Raw genomic sequence first — 20,837 nt, forward strand, 5'->3', positions numbered from 1 at the left:
GTAACTGCGCATGCGTCGTACCCCACAGCTGTCCCATCCTTCATTTAACAGGCCTAGTTGTCATGGATGCGGAAGATCGCCGGAACATCCGCTTAATTGCTCTGTTGTCAAACTTTTTTTTTTTATTGACGTACCGCCGAGCAACTTTTTTAGGAATGAGTGAAGAAGAGGCAAGAATCGAAACCTAAGCCGCGCCTGGCTTTGCACTGTAACCCCATGATTTCTGTATCAACCCCTCCTACCGACATCCGTGTTTACTGAAAGATGGCGGCACAGACAGACCGCGGTGTCCCGCTCAGTACAGTGAGTAGAATAGACTATTTATTTCTATTTTGACATTTAACGTTATAATATGTGGTCAGCTGTACTACTGCGGCTATAGCTTACGTGATCAGTGGGGTTCATTATACCGTCCGTACTGTTTCAAATGCCCTGTTGACTGAAAGTAGAGCATGCATTTACGTTATGGCTTATTTATAAATACGTTAGACTCTTTATCATAACATAACTAGTTTAAACTCTATACAGCGATCTATGGTTGCAAACATTGGGCGTCAGCGTACAACTGTACTCTATGTACAATATAGTATTGCTCGTAGCAGTAATGTCTGCCTGTAAATCAATTCACAAATATCAATCAAACTGTATTTTTCAAATATTACAGATGTGTAATTTTAACTCAATGGAAGAAAAAAAGTACTTTCACATTTTAGCTCCCTCTATTTTCGTTTAATTACACCGTGGGACAACACGTGAGCTTAACTACCCTTATTAAGTAAATAATACAAACAAGTTGAAGAGTGTTTAATATGATATTGGTTTACTGCAAAATAAACATAGTACGTGTAAACCGAGCTGGTCCATGGAGCACCTAACTTCATCCTGCAATACATTCTCTTTTATTCCATTTATTTACACACTCCTAAAGTTTCTGTCCCCATCTTTTCCTCTCTTCTCTAAACTCAGTTGTTTATCTTTTTTGAGCTTTTGCCTCCATTCACTGTAATTCATATTATTCATGTATTCAGTATTGGTCTCACCTTCATGCAAATTGTATGGTACTTACATTCTTCAGTTCTCACCTCCCATTCTCTCATCTAAGACACCATTGTTTCTCTCAGTTCATATTAGGCTGCGAAAACAAGGTATAGGTTAATTAATATTTCATCCCATATTGCTGTTAGCACGTCTGAAAACAAACTACATAAGACATTTGCTGGTTTGTATAAAGCCATTCATAGTAAAAGTATTTGTGGGGGCGTCCTCTGACAAGGGACCCTGGCTGCTTGACTCCCACTCTCATTCTCTCTCTTCCCACATTTCCCGTCTCTCTCTCTCTCTTTGTGTCTCTCTCTCTGTCTGTCAAAAGAAATTATTATTATTATTTCTTTTTTAACCATAAATATAAGTGTTATAATTCAGCTCCCAGATCATTAGCTCCAGAATTTCTCTTAACTACAATCCACATCTATGTAAATTGTCAAAAGTGCATTAATTCTTATATTGGTAGGGCTATGACATACTAACACACACAATACATAAGAAACACAGAAATGACAGATTATTCTATATTTATGCTAGATTTATGCCGATCCTCATTCTCTGTTTTGAAAAAAACAGAAACCTTTTTTTGTCGCCGTGCATAACGCACCGCATTTCTGGCAGTGCCCATCTGCAAGTCTGTTCAAGGCAACCAGGCTTCCGCTTACGCATGTTCATATCCAAATCCCAAAGTTAGAAACCGAATCCCAACAAACAGATAGATTGTATATTTGGGTCCAGCCTCTCAAAGGTCTTCCTGACAGGTCTGGACTACAGGTCTGTAGTCATTGAGAGTGCTGACACATCCTTTCTTTGGCAGTGGAACAATACAAGAAGTCTTCTGTAGATTGGGCTCTGTTTCCACCTGGGTGGGAGTAAGGCTGCACTCGCTCCCAATCAGGTGAAAAAACGCCAAATGGGCCGTTTAAGTGACACTCTCACTCCTCTGCACAACCCTGCTCTACTTGTCACAATACCTGATTTGGGTAAGTGTGTGCTAAGAGCAGGGCAAGGCGATGATGTGGAATGCAGGGAATCGTGAAAGGGTGCGAGTGGTGGACATGCCATGTCTATTGACGTGTTGGCATTTGGTATGAGAGAACTGGAGGGTGAGGGAAGTTACAGGTGTGATGAGAGAGCTGGAGGTAGCCATGGTCTTGATGGCGGCAAAAGTGGGTGGGGACCCAGACCTGCGCATATCGGGGTGTGAGTTACATTACATTACATTACAGTCATTTAGTAGACGCTTTTATCCAAAGCGACTTACAATAAGTGTATTCAACATAGGTATTCAAGACAACTAGTAGTGCATCTCCTTGTTTACACAAGCATCTAAGAGCATGAACCAGAGCATAAACCAGTGCAAAAGTACAGTGCAGAAACAAACTAATACAATACAATAAGTGCTAAGTCGAAGCTCTGGGTAGTACTTCTTGAGGCCTTGAGTTGTGTCAAAACCCTTTGAAGAACAGATTCAGTTTAAATTTCTGTGGCCCTTTGAACTCAATCCGTTCTTTGTGAAGTGCTAATCATGGGTAAAGTCAGTGTCACTCATCATTTGACTGCATCGATTTAAAGTTGTGGTTAAACTGGTTATGAAACCGTCTCAAAAGGGACTCTAGTGCTCAGAAAACACGTCTACTTTCGTCTACAGGGGGCCGTCAAAATAAAACCCGAAATGAAAGTTCCTTGTAGTAGCTTTAGGGTTAAGGACACATTGATTGAATTTGAATAGATTGATGTATGGAAATAAGGCCTCTTTGATGTAGGCGAACTATTCTGTACCTCTTCCTTGCAGCTTGCTCCCAAGTTTCTTCATACAAACTCCACCAGCCACACCTGGCCCTTCAGCGCCATAGCTGAGCTCATAGGTGAGTCATCGTCACATGGTTGTGTTTGCAAGTGAAATAAGCTGCCTTACATACGTTTCTATTTACTACAGAGTGATGCCCACAGTTGATTTGCATGATTTGGTGTCTTGGATGACATAATCAATGATAGTACTATTTAGTGAATTAAACTAGCAGCGATGTTTAAGTGCATTAAAATGCAGTTGAGATTCATTTTGTCCACCACCAGGACAGATTTCCGTGAAATATTTAAAGGTTTGAATTTAACAATACTCTGAAAAGAGCCTGATTCAAATACCAACATATGGCCTTTGATGAAATGGTGTTGTAATGTCAATCAGGTCACCACTTAATACATTTATACATCTGAGTTCACACCAGAGAAACATGAGTTTTTAACCACCCAGTCAAGTTTGTAAATAATTAACTGAAATGTCCCTTAAATTGCATATTTCTATATAATTAAACATTTCCTGCCTGCTTGAGCTATGAGGTCATGAAATATGGTATCAAAAGAGTGCAGTGGCTGGCCTGTAGTTCAAATCCAAAGTTTACCACAATACAAATCTCAACTCATTGCCTCCTTTGTTGTTGTAACAAGCTCTGTAGAAAAACATAAATATGTGGTGCATATACTAGATTTCCGTAGCAGGTAGTACTCCACCTATTATATGTGCTATATTTCTCTGCACCTTGTAAGCAGTCGCTTAAGTGTCACACGCGGAGTACTGTGAACTTTAAATGCTCGAGGTTGAGATTGTTGTGTGACTTTAATTTGCCCCTGAATTGTTTCTTTTAACAGACAATGCCTATGATCCAGATGTCAGTGCCAAACAGTTCTGGATTGATAAGATTGTGGTCCGAGGACAAGACTGCCTCAGCTTTATGGATAATGGAAACGGTCTGGATCATGAAACAATGCATAAGATGCTCAGGTACTGTCACTTGGTATTTTATTTGGAAATTAAGGAAAATGTGTAATGGCCCACTGGACACTGACATTGCACTGCCAACAATGGCATACATAATGACCATTGCATAAACCTTTTACAGGCGAATGTTGTACATGGTGCTGCATTGAGTTGTGTATATACTCACTGAATGATATATCCATTTTCCCCCTCTAGCTTTGGGTTCAGTGACAAGACTACTATAAAGGGTGTAACGCCGATTGGTATGTATGGCAACGGTTTCAAGTCTGGATCCATGCGTCTTGGCAAGGACACCATCGTGTTTTCGAAGTCGGAGAGGGCTTCGTGTGTTGGGATGCTCTCTCAAACCTACCTGAAAGAGACTTGTGCTCACCAAATAAGTGTACCTATTATCTGCTTTGAACAGAGAGAGAGAAACAAGTATATCCTTCATCTACTGCATTAAGGCATAGTGCATCGTGTAAATGAAATGTAAACATTTTGATGAAGTATCATGAGCTGTGAACTGAATTGATGACAAGGAGAATCCAGAGTAACATATTGGTGTCAGTCTGGAACATGGTTTGATATGGGTCCTTTTGTAGTTATTTGTTTTTTGAAAGTATTTCATGTGGGTTTTCGTAACTTTGACATGTTTTAGAAAAGCACATTTTCGCTCAACCCTACACCCGACTGTCATATTTTCCATTTCTCCTTATTTTTCATCGCAAGTTGTCCTTAACTTTGGCTTTACTCAGTGTAAGAGAGGAGCACAAAGCCAGTCTGCAGGACATCCTGCGCTATTCCCCTTTCAAGACACAGGAAGAATTGCTTGTTGAGATCAATGCCATCAGTTCCAACGGGTCCACAAACAAAACTGGCACACGGATCATCATCTGGAATCTCCGCAGGTCTGTCTGTAGTTCCCACATACAAACACATGTTTTATTTCAGTAAGCAGGTGCTAATGCCTGTATGTGCCTCAGATTTGTACAACGATCAGATAAAGAAGATATGTCGACACCCTAACTACTAACCGTTGAACTCTTGGGACATCGTTCCTACAGCAAACAAAATTACAGTTAAAGGTAATAAACAGCATTCAGCTACATGTGTGCATCAAACTGTAAAAATAGTTTGTTGCTCAACCGTTTGTCCTCTCCGGCTTTTAGGCCGTGCTTCCAACAAACAGCAGGGAGGTTGTTCAACTTAGTTATCAATAATCAATAACACCAGTGTTGCATTTGATTGTCTGTTTGTTACAGATGGGCTCTTTCCCTGTTAGCCTTAGGGAGTCCAGATAATCCAAAGACTATAAGACATGTTTATGTTTTCAACAGGACATCTACTAGAACGACAGAGTTTGATTTTGAGAAGGATCGTTACGATATCCGAATTCCATCTGATGTCTATGAGGAAATGAATGTCACTCAACATTCAGACAGGCTCACGTCACACATCCCTGAGAGTTTTTACTCACTGCGGGTAAGGAGCAGTAACGTGTATGTCTTCAAACAGTTCTTAGTGATTGAGTTTTACCAGTTGTTTTAGTGGAGTCCATATCATTTATAGGTAATCTGTTGATATCACTTTCCATTTGCATGAGTAAATGTTTGATAATTGTTTTGTTTTTTTACACTATGTAGGCCTATTGCAGTATTCTGTACCTGAAGCCAAGGATGCAGATCATCATTCGTGGTCAAAAGGTGAAATCTCAGCTCATTGCTAAGAGTCTCGCCTTCGTCGAAAAAGACCACTACAAGCCCACTTTCCTGGTATCCTTTCATCGCAGAGTATTGATAAATGCTCTTAATTTGGGACATTTGGTATGTGCGCAGGAAGTGTTTGTTGAGTTTTCCTTAAATATTATTTCAGAACAAACGTATTCCTATTACTTTTGGCTATAACACCAAAAGTAAAGACCAGTATGGCATTATGATGTATCACAAGAACCGGCTCATCAAAGCCTACGAACGTGTGGGCTGCCAGCTCAAGGTGAGTTGTGTTGTTTTGATGAGTGTGCTTGTTTAGTACACATATCATCAAGGGTTTTTTATGAAGTTTATTAAGCAGTGTTCATGTTTCTGAAATGTTGCCTTCTGCAGGCCAACAACAAAGGTGTTGGGGTCATTGGGGTAATAGAGTGTTACTTTCTGGAACCTACCCACAACAAACAGAGCTTTGATGAAACGGACAAGTACAGGTAATGGCACCAATGCCAAGTTCAATCAGGAGAGACAAGTGACTGATTAGTAGTTAACATTTTATTATGACGGAATGATGCATTAATTAGTTACGCAGAAATTATTTGGCGCTTGAACTCGCCGAGGAGATTTGTGATCGAGTTGTGATTGCCCTGAGCGGCAACAATATCAATCCCCCCGAGGAGTCCAGACACTGGTGGTGGTGGCTGGAGGATCGGCTGGAGTTGGCTGGAGATAGTGATGGAGTGCTGAATCGGCGAAGACGGATGGAGCTGGGGAGGAGGAGGGTCGCATGAAACAGCAGCAGACGCTGGCAGCGGGGATGCAGCACCTTTAAAAGAGACAGCAGCATGCTGATAGGCTGACGAAGAGGGTGTGCCTGAGCGCTATTGGCTGAGGGCGACCCGGCTGACTAACAGCTGATTGAGTCTATGACACCTCTGACAGTGACAGCCGGTATAGAGTATGTGCTGCTAGTGGGAGAGCCGTATGGAGAAAGGCCTTTAAGCCTAGCATGAGGGGATAGTCTTCCTGTCTGAACTTGCGCTAGAGCTTCATTTCTTATTTTGATCACATCAGTCTGATTAAGGTTTGTGTGCAAGCTTGAACCTTGCACACAAACAATATTTTTATAGTATCAATAATGTCACTGGATTATTTCTCAGCACGGGGCCAGTAATGCAGAAGTCTGGTTTCTTGCTACAGGAGAACTATGACCACTTTGGGGACCAAACTGGAGGAGTACTGGAATGAAATGCGCCACAAGAGAAAAAGAGAGGATCCAAACGCCACCACACCATTGGAAAGTACCATGTTAGTACATTTTGCAGTGACTACCATCATGTATTCTACACGCATATATGACTTCCTACATGCTCTAAAACTTGTCTATGTCCTCAGAAAGCGCCCAGATCAAAACTGGGTGCAGTGTGATGACTGTTTGTGCTGGCGCAAACTCCCGGATGGGATCGACTGCAACAAGCTGCCAGAACAATGGTACTGCCGTATGAACCCTGATCCTCAGTTCAGGTAACGAGAGCGTTATCAAAAAACCTGTTGCAATAATTGTAATTTCCTGTCATATGAAATGGAAATGCAAATCTGTTTTTGTAAAAGAAAGAAAAGACAAACTATACTGTGGAAAAGTAGTTCTAGGTTTACAATATATTCGTTACTGTTACTCCATCTAAAATGGCACATTTCTCTGTGTATTGATAAATGGAAGCGCCAAAAACACATATACACATTATTGAGATCAAGGTATTTTGTCCAAACTAGTTTAACCCAAACGCAGCTCAAGACTCCCTGGATCTTTTCAATCTCTATCTATTTTGCCCTCCCAGGAGCTGCCAGGTGGAGGAGGAGCCAGAGGACTCTGATGATGAGCAACCTTCATACCGCAAGACCTATAAACAACAGTGAGTCCCATGTCCGTTAAAAACACTGCCACAACTTTTGCCCCCAAATGTAATTGAATATTTAGACTCAATAAGAAATGCATGTTTTGTATTAAGCTGCCAAAAGCAGCCCTAATACTTAAACTGAGCATAATAAATGAAGTGACTTGCCTTACGTTACCCCTGTGGTTATTTTTTTTGTACAGAGAGAGGGAAGACAGGAAGATTCAAGAGCAGAAAAGACAAAAGGTTAAAACATTTTCTATACTGTGAATCACCTGCCGTTTCTCTGCATGCTTTTGTTTTTCCCTCTACATGGTGCCTGTAACACCTCTGCAGGATTTAGAATAAACTGTTCTTTTTGTGATTCATAAAAGGTTGACACATGGCTAATAGTGTGTTTGGGAATTTTAATTTTTCTAGTTGGAGGAGGCTAGAAAGCGCCAGGAAGAACAACGTCTGGCTACTCTCGTCAAGGAAAAACAACGTCTGGCTACTCCCGTCAAGCAAAAACAGGCCCGTGGACGTCTGCAGGTACGACAATTATTGTGTTAAAAGACGTTTTAATGAATAAATAGCAGAAAGTAGATTATGTTGTAGGATTATGAGTACTTACAAAACAACATATTCCTATGTTTGAACACATTTAGATGTGTTTTTTAGAACATCTTTCAGCTGTTAATCATGCAGAATGTAGTGTCTATATTGTTTGTCTGTATGAGGTGATTTAGTGGCAAGTGAGTTTCCCCATTGGGAATTAGTAAAGCTTGTCGAGTCTAATCTTCCTTTTTGTTGTGCTTGTTGACAGGCAGCCCATTCCCCCGCCACCCCAAGGAGGAGGTTTAACACTGTAACACCACAAGGGGGTGCTGCAAGGGCTAAATCCTCTCCATTTAGGTCCCCTCCCCTGTTACAAGCTGGTAAGAACAAGTGCTCTTCGTGTATGTGTGTGTGACAGAGATACAGAGAATGTTTATGAAATTTAAAATGTCTCTCTTATTTTTCTCTAGCTGGCAGCCCCTCCAGTAACAGTGGTCTTCCAGTTATTTCTAGTGTATGCTCACTGTCAACAGCCCCCAGGTATGATGTTGTGTTGTTTGTGAGCTTAAATATAACCATTTGAGTTTGTTTAAGAAGCATATTTATTGTGCTTTGTGTGCATTGCAGGGGGAAAAGAACACAGCCTGCTACTCCACAAACAACGGCCAAAAGACCTAAAGTCAATGGCAACACGGATACATCCACATTAATGGAAGTGAGCCCACAGAGCTCCCCATCACTGCTCATTGATTATAATGATGATGATGATGATGATGATGATACTGATGATGACATTTTCATCGTGGAAATCACCAGTACCCCCAAGCCAAAAAAGTCAGGCTTTGATTTGACTCGAGTGAAGATGGAGCAAGAGCAAAGTGACGCTGATGTCGGCATGCTTTTGGAGTGCAACGATGATGCTGCTGTGGGCGACGCCCCGGAGACGAATGTTGCAGGAACAGGCCCTTCAGGGTCTGCAGCTGTGGGAGCCAGTCCCTCCCCGGCACCCCCTGCAGAGGTGGCCAGCAGCACTACCCAGACAGAAGGACCCAAAGTGAAGAAGGAAGAGGAGGACCAAATTCAAACTGAAGGGGAGGGGAGAGCCGGGCAGAGTACATCCACTAAGAGTGGTGGAGAACAGAGTTCATATGTGGACGTCGGTGTCTGCACTGTTGGGCAAAGATTAATGAAGCATGAGAACAGTGGAGACACTCACAGCGCCAATCAAGGAAACCAGGCCTTGCAGAACGGAGAGACACATCACCTGGATAGCGACAACGTTGCGGCACCTCCCTGTGCGAATGCCTGTGGTGAGAACGACTCTCCACTTCCGTACCCCAGTGTCACCGAGGTACAGGACCAGCAGGACCAGCTCCTAGAGCTGATGCAAACTACAGCTGTGGAGAGAGACTCTTTTCAAGAGCAGGTCCATAAACTTACCTGCCAACTGCAAGACATGCAGGGCCGACTGCAGGAGCTGTCTCAGATCAATGTGAAGAAGGAGTGTTGTCACCAGGCCAGCCAGACGGAGGAAACTGAGGGGGGGAAGGACTACAAAGCTCTGTTTGAGAGGGCCAAACAGAAAGTCGATGAACTGATTCGGGACAAAGAGCTTTCACTGACGGCTACTGAGACCAAGCCTAGTGCTGCCCAATGTGAAGAAAAGGACATCGATGAAATTGCACTGCAAGTTGACCATCTGATACTAGAACTGGATGAAAGAAAAAAGGAGAGGGATGAACTGCGCACACAGGTCAGCGTTCTCTCTGTGTTCAGAGTTTAAAGTTCAAGACCAGTGATACTCTTTATTTTTCTTATTGCCAACAAATGCCATAAAAAGACCACAGCCAACAGCTTCCAAGTCTGGTTCCTCTGGACAGCCTCACACATACGTATATACCCAACAAATCCAAACATGAATCCGACTGTGCACTTTATTTATAGGTAGTAATCATAGAGAATGAGTTGTGAAAGGTTGTATGGGTATATGTTATCATTGTCTTTTGCATAATTTACTCTCTAAATATACCTTTTTTATTTTTATTATGTTGCCTTGCTTACCCTTCCTCCTTTATTCATTTTCTTTTCTCCTGGGGATCTGCTACGCCACCAGTTGGACCGTCTGGAGGACGAAAGGGCAAACCTGGCATCCGAGTATGAAGAGTTCAGGTTGAGCCAGCAGCAGGAGAGGGAAAATGCTCAAGCGGGATGTAAAGCTCCACACAGAACCACTGATTCTCTGGTACAAACAGATCCAGAGGAAACAGGAGCGACGTCTCGCACAAATTCAAGCTCGGATACATCAAGAAGGTTGGACTCTCCTTTCACGTTGAATGAATTATAACTGAATTATCGCTATTTGACAAAGCCATCGAGGAACTCGGCAACCCAGAAAAACAATGGCGTAAATCACATTTTCGCTTTTCTCTCCTCCCTTTTAGTTTGATCGAGCTGAGGCACAACATCGGGCGTCTTCTCGTCTCCTTCGTGCCGGCTCTGGACCTGGGACAGGTGAATTATGAGTGCAATGTAATCGATGAGATCCTCGAACAGGTTCTTTCTGATGTGGAGTCCGTCGCACGGGTGGGGCAGAGGTACAGCGCAATAAATGATTAAGCAACTCCTAGGATCCTGCAATGAAGAACCATATTGCACCTGTAAATATTAACTACAGAATTTTATAATTGTGAGTGATGAACTTGTATTTATTTGAAGTTTTTTTTTATTGATGTACAGTACATTTCAACATTATGAGCCGCTTTGCACTCTTTCTTTGTCTCAACTGATGAAAACTACTATAAAAGAAATATATATCATACAACCACAGTGTACATTAATAAATGTTATATATTCATTTGTTGATCAGATTTTGGGTAGAAAATTTTTTTTATGTTTTCCAGAAAAAATAGGCTCTGTATCTGATTTTTGTTTCTTTTTCACAATGAAACTGTTTTCTCTTTGATTTGAATTGAAGCATATTTTATATGTTTTCTATGAAATATATTTTTGTATTTCCTGTCTTTGCTCTGTGATGAAATGCTCAATGGCACATTATCCTTAGTGTCCTTTTTGAACCCTTCTGGTATGACAAACATAGCAGAGGCTGTCTTCCAGTACATTTCTGAGTGATATAAACTGAAACTTAACTGAAAGAGTTATCATAAACCTCCCTCTGTCTTTCAACAGGCGTGTTTGAGCCATGTCTAATAGGCAACCATGATCATAGGTTGAAGAAGGAATCAGGCCTTTTACTTAAGTATAATATTAACACCACAGCGTAAAAATACTCTTACAAGTAAAAGTCCTACTTCCAAAATATTACTTAAGTAAAACTGCAAAAGTTTTAGCATGAAAATATACTTAAATCTCAGAACGGAAATGTTCTATTGATGCATCACTAGTTCTGCAGCTAGTAAAGGTGGAGCTCATCTCAGCTACTTGATATACTTCTGGGTGTCTTAATCTATAATAATATATCATAAGTAAAATAGCAATACTACCTTCTAAAATGTAGTCTAGTGGAGTGACTGGCTAATTGGAGAGCAGGGCCGCCTTTCAATCAGAGGTTCAGAGGTGTCGCTTTGGATAAAATCGTCTGCTAAATGACTGTAATGAGTAGAAGTAAAGTTGCATAAAATGGAAATACTCAACTACTAAAGTTTCAAGTACAGTACTTAGTAAATGTACTAAGTTTCATTACATCACTGACTGTAATAAAGGACTCAATCAGCATTTTGTGCTTGCAAGCTAATACTCCTTCATCCTCATACAGAAACTATAGGTGTCAGATCTTTACAGGTTTGTAAATCACAATATGTGACAAGGAGATTTTTGGAGCTGTATTTGTTCAGGAAGGCTCATCTCTTTATTTTGCAAGAGAGAGAGCAAATTAAATGTAGTGTGTAAGTTGAAAAGACACTCAAAGCAGCCATCACACACATAGACACTAAAACATCTATGCTGATTTTACATGTCATTAAGGGCCATTATACGGTTTCATGTAACTCACTGGTGAGTGTGACCTTTGTCTTGGGTAATAAATCACATGACACTCATACATGATATCTCAATATTCTTTGTAATAAAATACCAGCTTCCTAGTTCAATAACACTTTGGAAGGACTCAGAATCAGAATAAAACACACAGTGTGGGTTGACATGTGGAAGACCACATTTTCATCACATTTAACCGAAAACTTAAATTGGTTTATTAATTATATTTAAAAGGTCTCTGACACACATGATTGCATAAACTATATTACAGGTCAATAAGTGAAATACGACATGTTTGTTGTTTTCTACTTTGGAACCATGATTAAACGGATTCTAAATATCCATTTATCTGTTTTACAAGAGAGAATCAACTGAAGGGTACCGTGAGGGATTTAACACGTTAGTAATGCATCCATGCTAAAGACACACAGGCACCTCCTCTTCCGGGTTTTCGTCCAATCACTGCACTCTACTCGGCCGGAAGTTTGGAACGAATTGTACGCGGGAAATAACTAAGCGCTTCAGCTGGTCAACGGTGGAGGTAAGACGCTGTAATTTACTTCAAGATAACTTATTTTCCAGGAATAAACAGATATGAGTCGGTGGTGTTTGTAACGAACATGTTTGTTAGTAAACCATAACTCATATAGAGTTACATGTTTACCCGGGTTTGTCATTTGTAATGTTAGCCCTTCTTTATCCCAGCAAACCCGCTGAATGTATTGCTAACGGTGTTAGCTAGTTGTAGCATTAGCTTCTAGTGACTTTGTGGCCAAGTACGTCATTAAGTCAAATTATTTTCTATCGTAACTTGCCACACGGGCTCTATATTGTCTCGGCATGAGGAATACGTTACGTTAGCTGCTAGCTAACATCAGTCCATTGGAAACCGTCAGTAGGAACGTTATCACATTTACGTGCTTTTTTTCCCTCCTGAGGTCAGTGTTGGATATTGAAAGATGAAGGTGGTAACGTGTGAGATCGCATGGCACAACAAGGAGCCGGTCTACAGTCTGGACTTCCAGCACGGCTCAGATGGACGCGTTCATCGGCTGGCCACAGCTGGAGTGGACACTACAGTCAGAGTGAGTGGAGATGAAGGGACGGGTGCAAATGGTTTAACGCAGTAATGAACCAACAGTGTTATATGAAAACATGCATGTTAGACCAAGGATCGATTTTGACCAACAAAAAAAAAATAATAGTTTACCTACAGCTATATAAGGTCACAGCTGATATACAGAGTGTGCTTGATGACGTTTTGCCCTGATGTGGATGCAGCTGTGGCGGGTGGACAGCGGCCCCGATGGGAAGGCGGTGGTGGAGTTTCTGTCTAATCTGGCTCGACACACCAAGGCTGTCAACGTAGTGCGCTTCAGCCCCAATGGAGAGCTGCTTGCCTCAGGAGGAGATGGTATGTCACACTTAGTAGTAGTAGTAGTAGTACACGTATATTGGATTAAATATGTCAGTATCTGAAATGCACTAATGATGTTAATCTCAAAACTGAAGATATTTACAAATACAATGATCTTTTATTAATCAGTTTGTATCTGATACAGATGCAGCCATTCTGCTGTGGAAGCTCAACGACTCAAAGGAGCCGGAGCCGGCCCCCATGTTCCAGGAGGAAGAAGATGCTCAGCTGAACAAGGAGAGCTGGTCTGTGGTCAAGACTTTAAGGTACACAACTGTCAAAAAGCACTGTGTGGGGCCCAAAGCTAACCATAAAACCATTTCAAATCTGTTTGATGTGACTGTGTAGCAATACTGTGGTTATAGAAAGACTGTTCTTCTCATTTATTTTATTATTATTATTTTGTCTTCAGGGGACACATAGAGGACGTGTATGATGTCTGCTGGACCCGGGATGGAAACATGATGGTGTCTGGCTCTGTTGATAACACGGCTATTATGTGGGACATCAACAAAGGTTTGTTAGGACTCAGACATGTGCATTCCATTCAGTTCCATCTGTTATATTTGTATTTTAGTCATATGTAATGTATCTAAGATAATATCTTGGTTCTTGTGTTCAGGACAGAAGCTGTGCATCTTGAATGACCATAAGAGCTATGTGCAGGGGGTGACCTGGGATCCTCTGGGGCAATACGTAGCCACTCTCAGCTGTGACAGGTAGAACAACAGAGATTCAGACAAGCTGGTCGTCCCTCGTGGCCCCGTGATAGATCTAATCTCCATTAAATGAATGGGTTTGCTGTTGCTTAGCTTCATACTTAAGATGTCTGTGTTTTCCTCTCCTTCAGAGTGATGCGTGTGTTCAGCACTCACACCAAAAAGAAAGCCTTCTGTATCAGTAAAATGAGCTCTGGGCCACTCGCAGAAGGAGAGGTGAGTAGAATGTTTGTATATATATCCGTCATCATATACTGCTCTACACATATATATATATATATATATATATATATATATATATATATATATATATATATATATATATATATATATATATATATATATATATATAGTCAAATATATTCTGCTCACACTGGTTATATATTCAATCCATTTATTCAAAATTTGGTAAAATGTGTTGTTTTTGGTCCTCAGGGAATAAGTCAACCTTTTCCGTTTTAAATGATTCCATAAGTATCTTCCAGTGTAGTCTCCAGGTTCCTGCTTCTTTTTTCCACTTCTCTTTCATACACAAGGTGTTTTCATTATTCGCTTAAACAAAAGCACTTTACAATCTAGAGATGGATGTTCTTGCCTTTTTGAACGGAAGCCTGAAATCAGGATTTTATAAAACGCCTTTTTTTTTTCTTTCTTTTTTTAAGTATCTGAAAAACGAATTCTGCTCGAGGCCACGTTTGTCCTGCAAAGATTGAAAACTTTATCGTGCACATTTGTGTGTAGATGAGAGATGGTTGTAAGTCATCACTTTATCCGGGATTCAAATCTTTGATCTCTTCTGTTAGGAATAAATTCTGTATCATCGGCACACCATCTGAAAAGATTTAACATCTTCTTGTTTCCACATGACTTCAATACCTTTTTGATGTGACATTTGTCTCAGGAACTCGTATCAGCAAGTAGAAGAACATTAGTGGTCATTCCAATATCGTAATCCTTTACCTTTTCTGTTCAGTCATGTTTTTTTCAGAATTAGCCATGTAAACCTTGAATGTTTACCTTTTGCATGAATGATTTTGGGATTATTTTACGTGAAACCAACTCTCTCTGTTCTCACTTATGCTCCTGTTTTGGCCATCTGTTGACCAAGACACATTTGTCTTCCCTATGTGGTCTTAAATTATGAAAGAGATCTGCCACCAAGTGAGTGAGTCATGTAACCCACTCACACTCAGTGCTGCATTTCTCTTTTATCGTTGCAGGTCAAGCCGTACAGAATGTTCCATGATGACAGCATGAGGTCGTTTTTCCGACGGCTTTCATTCACACCTGATGGCTCTTTCTTGTTAGCCCCAGGTATCAGTGTGTGGCAGTTACCTGCCATTTATCTGGTAACATTTGATTGTTGTAATATCCTGATTAAGATCATTTATATAAACTAATTTACATTTTCCGTTGTCGCCCTTTGTGACCATAGCTGGATGTGTGGAGCTTGGAGAGAACCTCATAAATACCACCTACATCTTTTCCAGGAAGAGCCTCAAGAGGTAACTTTTTGTGGCATGTATGTTGTCATGTATGAGTCATTTTTGGCTGTAGTTCCGGTAACTGATGTACAACTGTGTTTTTAGGCCTATCGCCCACTTGCCGTGTCCAACTAAAGCTACGCTGGCTGTGCGCTGCTGCCCCGTCTACTTTGAACTGAGGACCAAGACTGACGAAGGCAAGAACAAACGCCCCCATTAGTCAACTGACAACAACGATAATGAAGCCCCTCCCCTTCTTTTATTGTTTTACCGTTTCTCCTCTACAGACGGTTCGGTTCAGGTTCTTCCCAACGTATTCCAGCTGCCGTACCGCATGGTGTTTGCTGTGGCATCCGAGGACTCCATCTTCTTGTATGACACGCAGCAGACCATTCCTTTCGGCCTGGTGTCCAACATCCACTACCACACACTCAGCGATCTTACATGGTAAACTACTATCGTCTTCTTCTGTAGCGCTTTCTCGCGTTACGAATAGTCGTCATTTGTAGGAATGAATTGTGGAGGATGTCGTAGATCTACGTATATGATAATAGTTTTATTTCTATATACATTTTAAATGATTAAAAGAAGACTTCTTGAACCATATGTTTTAGACACGTTTTTGTGTTGCATCACCTTTAGGTCCCGTGACGGTTCCTTCCTGGCAGTGTCCTCCACAGACGGCTACTGCTCCTTCCTGTCCTTCTCTCCCGGGGAGTTGGGCACTCCCCTGAAGGAGCCCCCCACCCTGGAGGTCTTTGTCCCAAGCACTGGTGTGGAGAAAAGGGGCAAGAAGTCCTCAGCGGCCAGGACCTCGTCTCCTTTGACCCAAACGCCAAGCTCAGCACAGACTCCCACATCCCAAACCGGCCTCGTCAAAGAGGCCCCCTCTGTCACCCCCCCAGAGGAGAAGAAGAGCACCCCGAGTGTCAAGTCTAAACCTCCGCCTCGTAGGATCACCCTGAACACCCTGGAGGGCTGGGGGAAGCCCTCCTCTGCTAAAACCACCGCTCCTCCGTCAGCGCCTCAGACCCCAACATCTGCAAGCAGCAGCGCTCCCTCTACTCCCCAACCCTGTGTCACCCCTCTCACCCCCACCACCTCCTCCAAGACACAGCCACGCATCGCCCCCCTCACTCCCTCCACCCCGAAAGCTCCCAACAATGGTAATAGTGCTGGCTCCACCACTCCCAAGGGTGCAACCACCCCAAAGGGGCCCACCCCAAGGTAATGCAAAAGTACGGTTATGTTTGATTCTGTGAGAGTGAGCGAAAGGGAATTTGTTTATTATATATAAAGGGTGAACCTTTGTGCATACACAGCTATGCTTTGATTGTCGGCAGGTAGACTTTCAGCATGTAGTAGGACTGCAGCTCATGATTATTACGTTATTGACTAATCATTTAATGACATTTTTAATTATATTTCAGCAAATAATGAGAAATAGACATCACAATGGCGTCTTCAAACTGCTTGTTTTGTTCAAAATCTTTTATCTATGTGCGACTTAACTGCCGATCAGTTGATCGTTTAAGCACTAGAGCACATCGTACTTTCTTTGTATGTACCATTTGTTGATGTGTTTTCAATAATTGTGTCAGTATTCACCCGAGTGACGGGGATGTTTTTGTCTGTTTCAGTCGCTCAAACATTTCAATAAGTCTGCACACTGCCAAAAGCACTCAAGTCATTTGTGTGATTTAATTGATCACACAGGAGAATTAATGTCATTTATTTTCTGAACCAGCAATACCTTCCTAAATGTTTTTATCCTCTCAGGGTATTTAAAACTGAAGATGGTGTGAAGGATGCAGGAGCTGCCTCATACGGGAGTGCATATGGTTATTTATGGAAATACCGGAACTATTCAAATGTGTTTTGAATGGCGTCAGACTGAGGAAGTAACACACAGAGCACACTGCGTCCACCTCCCTCCCCCTAATGATTAAAGTAACTAAGCTGATTATCTCCAAAGATGCAGTTTAAAGGAGTACGAAACGCAAGAAAGCGCTGTGATATTCAAAATGTGTAAAATGTACTTTTTTTAAATAGCAGTAAAAATATAAACAGCCGTAATGGGCGTGCGGTGTTTTTGTCTGTTTACATGTGTCTGCACTGGCAGTGAGAACAAAGCCTGTCTGGTGTGAGGGTTCCGTTGGACCCCCCACTGACTATTAAAAAAAACAATCACTGACACACACACAGTGTTAGACAATGGCAGGTCTGCACATGCTTTTGTGTTTGCCTTATATCTGTAGCTCGGAGTGTTTGCATTTAGACTGAATCGGAGGAACAAACTGTGATCAACAGTGTAGAAGAGAACAGGTTATTGTCATATCTTGTGCTTCTGTGTCTTCTCATGCTTTCATCCTTGTTCTTTACAGGAGAGTATCGCTGACTCCCATTGCATCCCGGTCTCCAGCTATTAGCTCACTCTTCCGCACTCCCTCCTCCACCGAGAAGGCCAAACATGGTTAGTGAGTGCAACTACTTCATGTTGCAAATATCACAAAAGACAAAAAAATAATATGAGAGACTGCTCAACAATCCATCCACCTTAGTAGACGCCCTCACTGTCACATTTCTGTTGTATCGGTCCAACATTTTTTTCTCCTGATGCTGAGTCTGATACCTCGACACAGGATGTCCGACAATACTAAACAGTGATCCAAAGCCAATACTCTTTTTCACAAATTTAAAATCTATATTCCTAACTGCAATGAACTCCTTACAATCATTTTATGAGAAGTAGCATGAGGCCAGAGGTTTGTGTTTCTGATGAATGTAACTGAAATAGAAACAAACTCTTGACAAGGAAACTGTCATCCCCCAAAGAATCGGACCAATACAGATCCAGCAGAACAGATTTGTGCATCCCTAGTTGTAATCGGTGTATTTTTTGCAGAAATTGTACCTCGATAAACATCATTTTTTCAACAAATTCAACACTTATGGTTTCTGCTCTTTGAATTATTTCTATAGCTTGGCCGAAAAGCAGGAGCTTAAAAACTCTTAAATTAAATATTACCGTTTACTTTTGTTTTTGACCATTGATTTCTGATAACCCAAACCCCTTTGTTCAGAGGGCAAACTGAAACATTGGTAATAGTCCTTAATTGCACAGGGAAGCGTTTATCGGTGTTTACAGCGAGCATAAAACCTGACATTCGCTTTTGTGTTTTCTTTGGAATAAGTTTGGCTAACCTGGGGGTTCGTTAAGTTATAGTTGTGTCCTGACTTCAACATTTTCATTACCAGTGTGTTAACTAGTCAGTTAAGACAGAATTACTACATACGGTTTCTTACATCACAGCAGAAGACAGAACCAGGCTACCATGTGTAACGCTGCCGTCACTGATCCGTCCACTTGTATTCCTGCAGAACGTCCTTCTCCTCCCTCTGATCCCGTGTGCCAGCCTCCAGAGTCCAAACGGCCCAAGACCGGTGAGCCCCCAGTGAAGACCAGTGCCACCCAGACCTAGTGTCTCATAGGAACATTGTGGTGCTGTGACATCGGCACATACAGCAGAGGGTGACCGTTACAGAAGCAACAAAACCACTGAGGCTCCTCGTGGATGTGACGCCATCGTGCGACGCCGTTGTGCAACAGCATTGCGTGTGTGTGGATGTGGTCTGTACTTGATTTAACTCGGTGAAGCTTTAACCCCACGTAATGTAGTCGTCATACAACAAACCACATTGCATTAAGTGTTCTTGACTTAATGCTTATTTTAGTCTTTAGTGTGTTTTTGTATCATACAGTAAACAGGTAATTGTACTATATTTGTTTTACGTTTAGATGCCTAAGTGTGGTTGAACCAGAGGAAAGGTTTGTCTCATTCTTTTTCAGAAACATGTGATTGTGAAACCTGAAGAGGAAAAAACACAAGCGCCTTGTGAGAGCTTTGAATACACAACCCGAGTCTTAAATTGATGCAGACTATGGACCAGCCGCTTGAGTGTAAAGTTCAAAATTGTCTTTTTGTCATTGTATAATAAAGGATGTTTCATATAAAGTGAGTGTTTAAGTGGTTTGTAGAAAATAACTGGGATGATTCATGCTTCTTTGTTAGCTACAAGCAGCGGACTGTTGTGTAAAATGTCTCTTAGGAAAACGGTCATTAATGAGCTGTTTTTGCATTCAGCCTAAACTGATTTGAAGGCATACATCTCTTGAGCAATCTTTACAATCCTTGTGAGAACCAGGCTGATGTACAGAAGAATAATACTGACTGTCCGCAAACGAATAATGCAACGTTTGAGTAGACGTACATCCATGAAATGTATGGCTATTTGTCTTTATGTTCAAGACTGTGGTCAGGATTTATGTTTTTGATTCTGAGGTTGGATGACAAGATCTATACTTTTTCCTTTTTTGGATTTTTCTTATATAATTTAATTATTGAGTTAACTGTTAATGTCTACATGAAGGTCTAAATACTGCATGGAAAAACTGGCGGATAAATAATCAATCTATTTCTTTATTGTACAACAATAAGTCATTTTAAACATAGTCTTAAGGAAATGCATCCAGTAAATTCCCCCCCCCCCCCCCCCCCCCCCCCCCCCCCCAGTACAGAAGACATGACCTTCATGCATGCAAAGTACAAAACACATGTGATGCTCAGAGTGCACACAGCTCATTATAGCCCATGTTTCAATGCTTGTAATCAAATGTACACATTATTGACTCAATGCAGCACGTTTGAAAGCGTTTCTCTTTATTTTAACATTGCCATGGTAGTTGTTAATATGGTGGTGGTGGTGTTTGAATTGTGTTTTAATGTTATACAGTTTCCAGAGTAACGTTTTAGCTTAATGTATTTTTGATGATTACTGTAAATGTGAATAGAATATACTATATGGTTTGTAAGTTTACAAGTAATTAGAATATATACTATATGGTTTGGTGTCTTGAATTAAAGACAAACTTAGTGGCAAATACAGTACAAACAGTAAACTGATGCAGTGAAGTGCCATCGTATGTGGTGTAAAGTTACTAGAGCTCATCCTCTATATTAACCAGAGTACACCATATTAAATTCATGAAATGAAAGTCAATGTTAAATCATTTCAAACGCTGAATAAAATATGCATTTTTTTCATTACTATTTGTATACTCATAAGGACTTTACCACTGCTTTGGTTTGATGAATACTGTTTGACAACAATATTCAAAAAAACATTTTTTTTCAAACGCTACAATGATTAAAATGAATTATTGAACATACATTGTTTTGGTGTTGACATATAGGCGAATGGGTGATGTGTTAATTTGATA

The 20,837-nt window shown here is 41.1% G+C and overlaps 2 protein-coding genes across 3 annotated transcripts; both read left to right on the forward strand.

The window, feature by feature from the left end:
* Positions 1 to 65: 65 nt before the first annotated feature.
* On the forward strand, positions 66 to 11,675 carry morc3a (MORC family CW-type zinc finger 3a). Its single transcript, XM_068704871.1, has 19 exons — positions 66 to 303; positions 2,840 to 2,912; positions 3,694 to 3,826; positions 4,019 to 4,245; positions 4,557 to 4,713; positions 5,143 to 5,287; positions 5,449 to 5,577; positions 5,678 to 5,797; positions 5,908 to 6,005; positions 6,712 to 6,819; positions 6,907 to 7,035; positions 7,350 to 7,424; positions 7,610 to 7,652; positions 7,827 to 7,937; positions 8,212 to 8,323; positions 8,414 to 8,483; positions 8,571 to 9,696; positions 10,057 to 10,253; positions 10,385 to 11,675. The coding sequence occupies exons 1-19, from the start codon at positions 265 to 267 to the stop codon at positions 10,557 to 10,559; spliced, it is 3,267 nt and encodes a 1,088-aa protein (XP_068560972.1). The 5' UTR covers positions 66 to 264; the 3' UTR covers positions 10,560 to 11,675.
* A 750-nt stretch (positions 11,676 to 12,425) lies between these two features.
* On the forward strand, positions 12,426 to 20,060 carry chaf1b (chromatin assembly factor 1, subunit B). Of its 2 annotated transcripts, none has more exons than XM_068735496.1 (14): positions 12,426 to 12,477; positions 12,875 to 13,021; positions 13,218 to 13,350; positions 13,499 to 13,619; positions 13,766 to 13,869; positions 13,976 to 14,072; positions 14,204 to 14,288; positions 15,293 to 15,386; positions 15,508 to 15,577; positions 15,662 to 15,753; positions 15,844 to 16,003; positions 16,199 to 16,783; positions 17,941 to 18,029; positions 18,938 to 20,060. In XM_068735496.1, the coding sequence occupies exons 2-14, from the start codon at positions 12,896 to 12,898 to the stop codon at positions 19,036 to 19,038; spliced, it is 1,857 nt and encodes a 618-aa protein (XP_068591597.1). In that variant the 5' UTR covers positions 12,426 to 12,477; positions 12,875 to 12,895; the 3' UTR covers positions 19,039 to 20,060. The 2 variants fall into 2 exon arrangements, with proteins under 2 accessions (XP_068591597.1, XP_068591591.1); XM_068735490.1 differs by having other exon boundaries at positions 12,444 to 12,477; positions 12,880 to 13,021.
* The last annotated feature ends 777 nt before the right edge of the window (positions 20,061 to 20,837 follow it).

The sequence above is a fragment of the Cebidichthys violaceus genome, unplaced genomic scaffold (genome assembly GCF_023349555.1).
Source record: "Cebidichthys violaceus isolate CVI_PGR_0920_01 unplaced genomic scaffold, fCebVio1.0.p SCAF_11, whole genome shotgun sequence".
In the NCBI taxonomy this organism is placed as follows: Eukaryota; Metazoa; Chordata; class Actinopteri; order Perciformes; family Stichaeidae; genus Cebidichthys; species Cebidichthys violaceus.

Excerpts from the sequence above, each read along its gene's own strand:
- morc3a (XM_068704871.1), top strand. The coding sequence starts at position 265 with ATGGCGGCACAGACAGACCGCGGTGTCCCGCTCAGTACA. Across the intron at positions 3,827-4,018 it reads ACAATGCATAAGATGCTCAG|CTTTGGGTTCAGTGACAAGA; the intron begins GTACTGTCACTT and ends TTCCCCCTCTAG. Across the intron at positions 8,324-8,413 it reads CCCTCCCCTGTTACAAGCTG|CTGGCAGCCCCTCCAGTAAC; the intron begins GTAAGAACAAGT and ends ATTTTTCTCTAG.
- chaf1b (XM_068735496.1), top strand. The coding sequence starts at position 12,896 with ATGAAGGTGGTAACGTGTGAGATCGCATGGCACAACAAGGAGCCGGTC. Across the intron at positions 15,387-15,507 it reads CTCTTTCTTGTTAGCCCCAG|CTGGATGTGTGGAGCTTGGA; the intron begins GTATCAGTGTGT and ends TTGTGACCATAG. Across the intron at positions 18,030-18,937 it reads CACCGAGAAGGCCAAACATG|AACGTCCTTCTCCTCCCTCT; the intron begins GTTAGTGAGTGC and ends GTATTCCTGCAG.